Below are 12,691 nucleotides of genomic sequence, written 5' to 3' on the forward strand. Positions count from 1 at the left end.
AGCTCTTCCTGTCGCTAAATACAGGCCGGTATGCATGCACATACCCTATCATAAGAGCTGATCATGTAGGATGTTTCCAGTATTACAAAGTAAAATCGATAGTCCAGTCTGTCTTGTGTTGACTGGACACAACTCCAAAAAAACAGTATGTATTTAATCCAAAGAAAGCAAACAGCCAAGTCACTGCTCAGGGGCCAATTTTTAGCAAAAGATATGAGTGGCAACACTAGATGTGCTAGGCTCTTGTGCCTTTGTATAAAATTCCGAGCACCCTTTAAATAGCGTATAATGGATGCCACCTCCTGACTGCAACAGCAATCCTTTATATCCTCTGGCAGGGACTGAAGGAATAACCATTAAATACATATAGAGGATCAAATAAGTTGAGGGGAGGCATCTCTTTGATGTGAGAAGTTTCTTTTCGTCCTGAACACGAATATCTTAAAGGATCATTTACCATAAATATATTCTAACATATGTATGAAGAAAAAAAAAATTGCAAATGGAGAGGAAAAAAAAGAAAAAAGAAAAAAAAAGGGGTTTGTATAAATGTCCAGTGATCAAAATCCAGCAGACACACTGGTAGTGTAGGGACGTTGAGTGTTGTAAGAAAATTGAGCATTGTAGTTTTGGGCACTTGTAAGGTTTACATTCATTATTCAGTATCAGAAAAGACATCAAGTTAGCTTCTTTGTTCTGCCTTTGGGAGCACAACATCTCAGATTCTCTCTCCTAACATGACATACTGAATCTGTAAATGAATAAAAGAAATTCTATTACTTCTTTTCATGAAAATAAAGCTCTAATGCAGCAAATACAATCTCCAGTCCAAAGACTACCCACAAGCCTACTACTAAGCGTTTCAATTCTCGGGCACAGGTGGGACAATGTCCGCTAACACCCGTGTGCACGCGAGGCACCGCCTAAAATGTATGATTGCTCCTGCCACCGTTTTATTATAAACCATTCTATACGATTTGAAATATTCTTTCCAGTATTAAATAGCACAGAAAAATACGAGGGCTTTGCAGATAAAATGAGTAAATAGAAACGGCTAAGACTACTATGTGGCAAGATCAAGCATACACTTTTGCAGCAAACCATTCAACAGGAGGACGCCACAGTACAACTGAGAAGATGACACTAATAAACGCAGAGTATTCAAATAAAATATGCACAGAAAGCATAGACTACAAAAACAAGCAATTGTGAGACTAGTACAATAGGATTCTTCGTTCAATCGCCTTCCGACAAATGGGACATTCACTCATCCGATCACCGCAGAGCTGACAGGTTCCATGTCCACACATGAAGATCATATTCTTGAGCCGATCCAGACAAACAGGACACATGGTCTAAAGTAAAGAAAATAAATGCATATAAATGTTCATCTGTGTCAGAAATGTTAGGCCCTGTTCACACAGAGGAATTTGAAGGCAGGAAAAAAAATCTGATTTTGACCGGCGTGCACTTTCTTGCCGCGGTTTTCGCCCGTGGCCACTAAGGGCTGCGGGCAAAAAACGCCACGCAGAAAGCCTCTTTTTCTACCTCTCATTAATTTAAGTGGGAAGTCAGAGGCGGAACCGTGGCAAGAAAGAGCATGCCGGTTTTTTTCCCCTGCGGGAAGCTAAAAGCCACCGTGGACAAAAACCAACTCCGTCGCCCATAGAAATCAATGGAAGGCTGTTTCGGACGGTTTTTGGCACGGATTCTACGCAGTTTCCGCGTAACAAAACAACTGTGTGAACTGGGCCTTAAACAGAATTCATCATAAATCAAATTTAATTTTAATAAATTTTGTGTACAAAATGAGGGCTCAAGGCACACACTGTCTTATCACATTGTCGGGATAAAGGCCCTTTTACACTGGGCGATTATCGGGCAGACAAGCGTTCATATAACGCTCGTTGTCGATAATTGCCCTGGGTAAACTGGGCAGCGATCAGCAGATGAACGAGCAAACACTCAATCATCTGCTGATTGTATCATTTAAAAAAATGTGAAATATTACTGTTGTCGGCAGCACATCTCCCTGTGTAAACAGGGAAACGCGCTGCCAACATGATAATGTTTGGGGACGAGCGATCGGAGTAACGACCGCTCGTCCCTATCCATAGCTTTGTGTGACAGGAGCAAACGAGCGCCGATCAACGATGTCTCGTTGATCGGCACTCGCTGCTCCGGCCAAGTGTAAAAGACCCTTAAGGCAGGTTGTGTGCGCTTTATTGCATCTGCAAAGAATGGGGGCTAATGGGGCTGAAAGAGCAAATATCCACATCTGCATTTGTTTTTCCCAATTTTCTGTTTCTGCATAGGAACAGATAAACAAAAGGCTCCTTCGGCCACCCAATAAAAGACAGTTTTATGCAGGCCTATACACACTTCCCTCTACTACTACTGACAGCAGTGACACCTTGCCTCTCTATTTTCCAGCAGTTCAGTAGACCTGTCATTCTGATAGTATAACCCGATCCTCTACTCAAGTGAGATGACTCTCCTGAAAACATTCTGTCTGTACAGCAAAGCTGAAGAGACATACAAAGCAGGAAGCATCAGCCTATTTTAGGGGTCGTACAGGAATAAAAAACGTGACTGTTTTCTTCCAGAAACAGCGCTACACCTATCCATGGGTTGTATCTGGTATTGCAGCTCTGCTCCATTGAAGTGAATAGGGCTAAACTGAAACACCAAACACAATCTGTGGACAGGTGTTGCGCTGTTTTTGGAAGACAGCAGTCATGTTTTTCTAATCCCGGACAACCCCTTCAAACTTTTTAAGGATAGTTACAAGCAAAAGCAGAAAAATAAATTTGATATTTTAATATATACGAGTGTCAAAAATTATCCGCACTCTGGCTGTAGAATTTATTTTAATCAACTTTCAGTAAAGACAAATACTTCCTTTTTCGACAATCTCCCTACTTTTCAACACACTTTGTCCATCTATCAACAAGCTTTCATATTCCCACATTAAAAAAGGTTTTAGGCTGAGCTGCAAGCCACGAATTCACCGCTATCTTCACCACTTCATCAGACGTGAATCTTCGTCCTCGTAGATCTTCTTTCATAGAATCAGTTCACGTGCACGCTCAATGTTCTTATCAGTCGTGGACGTGCACGGGCGTCCGGCTCCATCTTCATGGCTGACACTTGTGCGACTTACCTTGAACTTCTCTATCCATTCATACACACATCTTCGCGACAAAATACTTTCTCCATACTGCCCACAAAGTCTTCGATAAATATCAGCACCAGACGCACCCTCAGACCACAAAAAACAAATCACTGCACGCTGCTCTTCTTTCATGCAAATCACAAGTGGAGCAGCCATTGTTTCTCGCACTGCAGTCTCAAACAAATAGACCTAACACGTTCAAAACTGCACAGCAGTGACTGGGGAAACAGCGACCTCGTACAGAAAGTGCCGTTAAGACAGTGCGGCCAGCAGAAGTTTTAATATAACCGGAGTGCGGATAATTTTTGACTCTTCCTCATAGTATAGCTTCCAAAGTATTTGACTTCTTGATAATTTTTCCAGCAATGTCGATTATTGGAGTGAACAATATACCCCACTTTCATTCAATAATGGCACTTGAAACCTATTCTGACAAATTAACCTTTGCACTTCGATAATATCTAGTTTATTGTCTTTCTTTTAGCATCTACCCAAAGTCAATCCTGGAAGCTAAAATGTGTGCTGATAAGGCACTGTTCACATCTGCGTTAAAGGTGCTGTTAAAAGCCTCTGTTGCAAATTCCACCGCTATTATTTCTGGTAAATCCACGGACACCCCGACCGAAACCCATTAAAGTTAATGGGTTCCATCAGGCGCCGATTGTCTCTGTTCAGTGGAGCCTGCGCTTCAGACAATTATTTGTTCTGCTCCTCTGACGGACCAGAACAATGGAATGCTGAACGCAGATGTGAACAGGCCCTTATATGGAACACCGTCGTGTTACAGTCCATATGCAACACTACAGTCACTTTGTAATTAAAAGCTGAACTCTGCTTACTTTCTGTATTCTTGATATAGGGAAAAGTGGAGGTTTTTTACGAATAAGAATTGTTGTAAGAAAGATTAGCGTGTTGGCATAGGAATACTTAACTCCTTCCCGACCGCCCACTGTCTTTTGACGTCAGGCGGTGCGGGTGCTTAGTCTACAGAGACGTCTTTTGGCGTCGCTGTAGATCAGGCTGATGAGCGCTCGTGAGAGCGCTCGTCCTCTAAGCAGGAGCTGTAACTAACAGCTCCTGATCTTAGAGCAGCCTCCTGAACACAGCTGGGGTCGGCAAACATTCGGACCCCAGCTGTTTAACCCTTTGATTACCGCGGTCCGTGACTGCGGCATGATCAAAGGGAATTCCCCTCTTTGATCACATCACCGGGATTCCAGTGATGCGATCAAACAATGGGGAATCGCTCTGCAGTCAGCACTGGGGACCTACAAAGGACCCCAAGGCTGTCTGTTCCGTGTGCCTGCTGTTCGGGCACACTATGTGCTGCCCGATCAGCAGCCTGTGTCATAGTGACACAGTGTAAAGTATTAGCGTACAGAAGTATGCTAAAATATTACAAGTAAAAAATAAAGTTACAAATAAAGTTATCCCTTGATGGGATTAAAAAAAAAGTGACTAAATAAATAAAAAAAGTCCCAAAAAGAGTCTTTATTTTTTCATTAAATACATTTTATTGCCCCTAAACTAAATAAAAACAAAAAAACCTACGCATATTAGGTATCTACACGACCGTAATAACCTGAAGAATTAATCTAATGGGTTATTTAGCGTGAAACTTGAACGGGATAAAAAATAAACAAAAAAACCGATTCCGAGAATCGCTTTTTCCTATATTAATGGCGTGAATTTTATTTTTTTTAACCCCCAAACTGTGGGGGAAAAAAAATACGATTTCTCTCGCATAAAACAAGGCCTCATACAGCCACGTCAATGAAAAAATTTAAAAAGTTATGGCTGCTGAAACGCAGACAGGCAAAAACAGAAAAATTGAGCTCTTTTCAGGCCCGGTCATTAAGGGGTTAAAGGAACAGTTCCCTTTAGGTAAGTAATTCTGCACACTTACAATCCTGCCACATACTCCTTGGCACAAACTTTAAACTGGCACATTGTTAATATATATACACTGTACCAAATACTGGCATTTCATAGTATGTTGCTAAGGAGCAGGTTGGAAGAATGATTCATTGTGTAGCTACTTACCCTTCCAAATAAATTTGTTTTGAAATATTAGAGAATTTAATAATATCAGAAATTATTACTAAGAAAACATTTACATTTCCTGTAACATACAGCACGAACGAGAGAGCAAATTGTTTCACCGTATTCGCTGTTTTACCCAATTTGCTGATTTGTCAGTGCATAAAAAAACTAAACATTGGAAGAATTGATTTCCCTATTTTATTAAATTCAATTTGCCAAAAGCTATTCTCAAACCTTACAAACGGATTTGTCAATGCATTCGGACAGCCACGACAACGTATTCCACAGCACTGTACCCAGAATGCGATCATCAAATCAGTCCGTCTCCTGCAGTGCTCACAATCTAATTCATTGCTAAGCATTACCGGGAGGGAAAGCATCAGATATGTAAACGTTAATAGCTGGTCTCCAATACTACGCTAATAACAGTTACAGCTACAGTCAGGCCGTTCATTTCAATATTCACAAGATCTGGCAATTTAGAAAATAAATTAAATTAGTATGCGGAGAAAATGCAGTAGTAACATAAACCAGGGAAGTGGAGTATAGAAATCCGTGGAACTGATCGGATCGGACAACAATCTCATCCCTATGATGCCTTCCCAGTTATCCCTTGATATCAGCGTTCAAGGGGAAAAAACGAACTAGACAGGTTTTATTTTAGTCAGCCAGATCTTTTGTAGTGCCGCCAAACAAGCTGTACCAGAGGTTTGAGCCGCTTATCTCCACGGTCCCTCCGCTGATCCGAGTGTATGCATTTACCAAGGACAGGGCAGCTATCTTATGCCTATATCGTTACCTTGTAACCTTCACCTGCGCACATAGATTTTGAAAGCTGAAAAGCAATAATGTGTTTTACTCAGTTGAATTCATTTGACGGATTTACCTGTTCTTTTATGTCTTGTAACTGTTGCTGCAGCTTCTGAACATCGGCATTGACATTGGTATTGTCCTTATCCTTCTGTAGAGGTGGAATGGCCCCCGCTGCTGCAAAATAGAACAGAAATAACAGCCCGAAGATGAAAATGCAGAAATTACAAGCAATCTGATCTAAATATACGTTACATTAATTGACTAACATTTAGAGCCAATTTTCAGAATATATCCCTGCGGTGCTTGCATAGCAATTCCATAACATAATATTTTTACTATTGGTCAATTCGATTCAGGTGTAATCTGAATATACTGCACTGCTGTTTGGGATATCTGATACTGCTGTCTCCTTAATGATGTGTCAACTGCAATTCATAAGTCCATGGTCTGTGAATGGGATATTGACTACAGAGTGCTTAATCAGAAGATTTTGGGCCCGCAGGTAATGGTTTCAGAAACCGCTTCGCCAATATTTTCTGAAAATAATTCTAGGTGAAAAGAGGACAAAACTTATTCAGCGAGTTGGTGTGTGGTTAGATTTGGTTCGCCATAAAAGACTGCAAGGGAATTATTACGATTTTTATGTGCAGAATTTTTTCTATAATGAATACTTACAACAGGCAGCTCTGGTTTTCACTGGAGTTCCCCTTTTATTTGGTAATATTCTGATAAACATGTTATTCTAAGCAGCCAAACCAGGTCTTTGTACGGCTTTTTGGCAGCATGGCGCTCTATGTTACTCTCCTGAAATGTGTACTTGGCAGAAGTTTAGAGGTCAACTACAAAGTAGTATTTAAGTATTCAAATCTGCATACGCACAAGGGCATTTGGCTGCCTTTTAGCGAGGCGAGTACGAGCTTTGATACGGTTTCGTCTTTCCGTTTTACAAGTTGTTGTTATATCACCGTTTTCTAGTCCTTCTTACCAATGTCATCTGCGACCTCTTCTACACCCTTCCCACTACAACATATAACAAAAGGCACTCTTCGATCAACCAGAGCACGACACTGAACGCACTTCTTCATAAGGCTCGCACAGTCTGGAAACAAAAGAAACAATCCAGTAGTTACGGACAAATAAGGTAAATGAACCAGCGTCAATAAAACAACACTTACAAAATGGCGGCGTGTGACTAGACATATAGAAACAAAAGGCAGAATGTTGAAGAGCTGCTCACAAGGACTCCGCAGGAGTTTCCGAGAGCATTTGGGAAAAGGGTTAATGTTATGGAGTGGGCTTCTTTGGTAATGCATTGCCAAGGTCACAGAGAACGGGAATAGTGTGAACACATATGTCAGTAACCTAAAATTGGATATGCAAGTACATCCACCGCTGCTATAAACATGAGCCGAATGCATATCCAGCTTTTATAATTACACCATATAGCCAACTGTGTAATAAGGCATCTGATGGTGACCAAAATGCAGAGTTTATATCAAACTGTGAAGTGGGTAATGTTGTCCTTATTGAACACTTTAAACAAGACCGTATTGCTGAACCACGCTGATGGAGAACGTTCTACATCTTACACTTACTTTCACAGGCACACATATGTCCACATGGCTGAAAGAGGACAGCTGCTTTTTTGTCTGAGCATACAACACATTCTTCTATCTGTAGAAAAATGATGTCGGAAAAAAACAATATTAGAGGCAGGCAATATGTGGATAATGTGGATGCGACACATAAAAACCATCTACTAGTTTATTTTGGGAGGTAATTTATACATCAGTGCAGCGATACGGATAAAAGAAAAATGGAACATTAGAAAATTACTAGACATGATGATGTGATTTCTACAGCAACTAAACGGACAAGTGAAGAACTGGGTAGAAGCTACTTTGAATACAATCCTCAAAATTAACTGTGCAAAAAAAACAAACAAAAAAAAACACAATAATTGGGTCTTTTCTTAAAGGGGTTTATTTTCATTGATCATGATCTAGAAGAGAACTTGGATTTCGCAACGAGTGCCAAAAACGTCCGAAATCACCCCTATTGATTTTAATCGGAGACAAAGGTGTTTTCTTCCCGGGCGGCTTGTGGCCGCTCGCGAGAAAAAAAAGCGGCATGTCCTTTCTTGCAATGGTTCCGCCTCTGGACTCCCATTGAAATCAATGGTAGGCAGAAAAAACCCACGGTGCTCATTTCCGAGCAAATTTCGCTGCATTTTTTTGCCATGGGCAAAAACCACGGCAATAAGGCACGGGTAGGTCAAGATCTGCCTGAAAATTTCTAAAGGAATTTTGAGGCAGATTTTGACCTGCCTGCACTCTCTTGATGTCAATGGGAGGTCAGAGACGGAAACGCCCAAAGAAAAATCATGTCGCTTTCCGGCAATATCAATGGGAGGCGATTTTGGAAGTTTTTTGCTGCGGTTTCCAGGCCAAAAAAAACACTCCGATGAAACAAGAGATCACAGGGATTTATATTACATGGGGATATTGCACTATAAAATAACATAAAACACATTTAAATTTGCATTGTATTTTTTTTACCTTCGTTCTAGACTGTACTTGCTCTTTGCAGATCAGACATTTCTTTACACGTGGAGAACATAATGAACAGGTCGCTACGTGGCCACATGGACCAAATAATGTATCTCTCTTCAAATCTGAACACACCATGCATTCTTCCAAAGTCTCAGAGTCATTATTAATCAAAGATGGACTGTGAGATCCTACTTGACCACTAGACAAGGGTAAAAGAATAGGAAATAAAAATGTTTCCATTGCCCCGGGGCGAACACAGAACTCAGCAGGTCTCAAAGCAAAAGAGAATTGGTCGCACTGAGCACCCCAACAAATTGTTTTGTTATTGACCACTATAATTTCATAACAAATCTTTATAGGGGTTGAAACACCAATTTTTAGACATGGGGGATTTATTATTAATGGTGTATTATATAAGACGACTAGAGTAAATACATTGCTAAATCTGCCCAAAAGGTTTCCAAATTCCCTACTTCCCTTCACACAGTAAATGATAAAAGTCTGTCTACCTGCAGCCACCACTAGATGGAGTTCAGTGCACATGAATTTATACAGCTTTAAAAATCTCTATTCCGTGAGCTCCCCTAGTGGCAGCTGCAGGAAAATGCTAGGACAATGTGTCATGAAGTACAGTGGCAAGGCCCTATGGCCATTACATAATCTGCCTCCATGGAAGGTACGCCACTGGGGTTGGCCTCATCCTGGCCTTACAGTACCCCTGCAACACCCTGGTGGTTACACCATAGCAACCACATCCAATGACTTGTCATGACTGCATTATTGGGCCAGGTAAGTGTTCTTGTCTCTGTTTCAATGTAAAGCAGTTCTCAGGGGGGAAACATGGTGACCAATGTGGTAAAACCGTGTGCATTTAACAAACACCATCTTTTTCCCAATATGTGTTCCCGTATAAGTACACAATTTTTACTGCCCTCAACTTAGTTATGAAGTAACTCAAACAAAAGAAAAATTTAACTATACCTTGATTTCTCCTTGTGGCATTTAGCTAAGGCTTTGCACAGGCTGGGGTCAGGACACAGATCGAGAGGAGACTGGCCTTTTTTATTGCGGATGGTGAGGTCAGCTCCATTAGCAGCAAGGAAGCAGGCTATAGAGGCTGCACTCTTCTTCTCTCCACCCTGAGTTCCAAGTCCCATGATAAGCTGAAATATTGTAAACATATTTTGTAGATTCTTCAACATGTTCACATAGGGTGGATATGCTGCATAAGAGTACACAGCGTATCCGCCCTGGACCTCACAGGGGTTTCCGACTGAAAAACCACACCAAATTGTTGTGCAGTTTTTAGGGTGGAATGTCGCTGCGGAAAACAGCAGGTTAAAAAACAAACAAAAAAAACTTGTATGTACCCGTAGCCATGACGACACATCTCTTTGATGTCCTGCAGCCCGGCCTCCTGGGATGACGTTCCATCCGATGTGACCCCTGTGATTGGCTGCATCTGTCACATGGGATGAAACGTCATCTTAGGAGGATGGCCTGAACGGAGAAGCATAGAGATCTGGATAAGTATATATATTTTTTTAATTTACACATGCGTTGCGAAATATATGGCAGAATCACAGTTTTTCCGTGGCAAAAATCGCAACATTTGCAATTTGTTGCAGGTTTTACCTTCCCACTGAATTCAATGGGGAAAACCTGCAATAGAAAACCAGCAATTCCGCAGAATAAATGGACATACTGCGGATTAAAAAACTGCACCGTAGGTCAATTTATGAACGTTTTTTCTGCGTTTTTTTTACGCAGCGTGTGGATGGGATTTGTTCAAATCTCATCCACTCTGCTGCTACTGTATACGCTGTAGATTTTTCGCAATACAATACATTGTGGAAAATCTGCAGTCTTTACGCTACGGGCGAAGGCTGGCCATACACTTTAGATAGATGTTGGCCGAGGGTGCATGTATTTTCAACAGCGATAAGGGAGAAAGTCGCTGCCAGACTCTTCTGGTAGTAGTTTATCGCCAAACAAAAGGATCGGACATGTTGAAATTCAGCACGCCAGACAATTCTCTCCGTCGACAGGACTCCATCTGCGGTCGGCTGGCTGCGCGGAAATGAGCGGGTTCGGCCGACATACATCTTATGTGCACAGCCAGCCTCAGTATTAGTGACATGCTGCATCTTTCTCAAGAAATGCCCTGCTTACATTACACTTGCGGTTAGCATTGGCCAATACAATTATGCATTCAAGCACCTTTGATAACACAGCATCTGTGCACATTACATCCAGGGAAATTTGATTGAAGAAATAAAAATTTGTGCTACTACATTAGAAAAAAACAACCAATTTCTACAAACTTTTTGAAGATACTTACGGTGTTCTTTGATGGTTCCCATGTCGTGTCTACCTTGCCCACATCCTGCATATCTTGTAGCTGTCGTAGTTGAGACAAAGTATGGTGCCTTAGTGCTTCATGAAGAGGGGTGTCACCATCTTTGTCTTGAATATCCAGTTTGGCTTCTGCACGGACTAACAACTAAAAGAACATAAAACCTCTCAACAAGCAACTTCAGTCCGATATCTTATAATGTATAGTATTTTGGGGGTTACAAAACCCACCCCATGCAGAAACTAAGTTATTTAAACACAATATTCGGGCTGGTTGTTGTTATGAACTTTGAATCTATAGCTATCTAATGGCCTGTTCACATCACCGTTCAGGAGTTCAGTCGGGTGAACCCCGCAACAGAAAGTGAAAGCACAGCTTCCGTTTCCGGAATCAATAGCGCAGTCGACTGCGCTAATGATTCCGTTGGAAAACCGGAAACCTGCCGAAATGGTGACGAACGGAAACCATTAGCGATGTTTCCGTCACCACTGATATCAATGGTGACTGAAACGGAAGCTGTGGTTTCACTTTCCGTTGCGGGGTTCACCCGACGGAAACCTCCGACGGAACCCTGGAACGGAAAGCGAAAGGTGATGTGAACAGACCCTAACTCTGTAACGTCAGTTTTTTTTTTAAGTGGCATTACAAGAGAAGAGTAACCTAGTATCAAGCATAAGCATTTCACAAACCTGCTCATATTGTTGGGGGTATCTAATTAATTCTCCAGTGTTTTCATTTTACCCAGAAAGTAATGTATGTAATTAAACCTTCTCTGTATTGAGATGCAAAGGAATACAATGAAAAACAAGCAATAAGACAAGTCATGAAAGTGCATGCCCTGAAAGGCTTTTCATCCATGTCCCAGATCAGATCCAGCGTCATGGTGCAACTCTGCACACAGCTGGATTCAACTACCTGCCCTAGACTGGTCATATGCCCTTGGCTTTGAAGGCTCCTTACCCCCATAAAACACAAGACTAGTTTACATTTGCTAAAGGGATGTAGCTTTAGACAAACAGCAGAGTTATATTGACCACATTGCTGTTGGAACATGAATAGTGATTTCAATGAGGCCTACATTAGCAATAGCAGTGGTACAGCAGTGTCATGGTAGGGATGGTAATTGGGTTTGTTTATGGATTTGATATTTGCCAAATGTGATGAGGGGGGCATCTCCACCAAACGTGAACCATAATGCCAAGAGCCGGTCTGCAACACAAGCACAGATGCAAGAGGAATTCTTCTTATCCATGAGAGCAGCCGATCAATCAAACGTCAGATCATTCGTACGTACGATTACGCCCACATTTGGATAAGGGAATTGAAGGAGAAAATTAGTTGACTAGGGCAAAACTCTGAACACAGATTGACAAAGAAAGTGAAGACTCTAGAAAAATGAGAGCCTTTCGGTTCATATTGTTGAAGCGGTTTGCTAGAAATAGTCAAAAAGGGGCCTGGGCATCAGCTTATTATAAGGGCTTATTCACACTAACGTTGTCTACGTCCATGTGGCGGCTGTTAAAACAACGGCCGTCACATGGACACACGTATTTCGATGGAGCCGTTGTTTTAACAGATCGTGTGAAGGGTCCGTTGAAGAATAGAACATGTCCAATTTTCTTCCATTTTCAAGGAACACTCGATAGACTCAAGACTATGAGGGAGCTGTGAAAAAGGGTCCTGCACGGGTGCAACTCGGACGTGAATAACGGAGGTTTTTCACCCGATGTGAAGAAGCCCTAAGGCAGGAGA

General features: G+C 41.6%; 1 protein-coding gene across 2 annotated transcripts in view; it reads right to left on the reverse strand.

Moving 5' to 3' along the window:
* Positions 1-411: 411 nt before the first annotated feature.
* Positions 412-12,691, reverse strand: part of MIB1 (MIB E3 ubiquitin protein ligase 1) — a 140,006-nt gene continuing 127,726 nt past the window's right edge. Inside the window, exons 15-22 of one of the 2 annotated variants that reach the window (XM_075826357.1) lie at positions 10,925-11,086; positions 9,565-9,746; positions 8,590-8,782; positions 7,627-7,705; positions 7,017-7,130; positions 6,105-6,205; positions 1,222-1,355; positions 412-751 (exon numbers count right to left, since the gene is read on the reverse strand). In XM_075826357.1, the coding sequence (XP_075682472.1) occupies positions 733-751; positions 1,222-1,355; positions 6,105-6,205; positions 7,017-7,130; positions 7,627-7,705; positions 8,590-8,782; positions 9,565-9,746; positions 10,925-11,086 (984 nt within the window). In that variant the 3' untranslated portion in view covers positions 412-732. Of the gene's footprint in view, positions 752-1,214; positions 1,356-6,104; positions 6,206-7,016; positions 7,131-7,626; positions 7,706-8,589; positions 8,783-9,564; positions 9,747-10,924; positions 11,087-12,691 lie in introns of those variants that run through there. The other variant, XM_075826358.1, reaches the window with a different exon arrangement.

The sequence above is a fragment of the Rhinoderma darwinii genome, chromosome 5 (genome assembly GCF_050947455.1).
Source record: "Rhinoderma darwinii isolate aRhiDar2 chromosome 5, aRhiDar2.hap1, whole genome shotgun sequence".
NCBI lineage: Eukaryota > Metazoa > Chordata > Amphibia > Anura > Rhinodermatidae > Rhinoderma > Rhinoderma darwinii.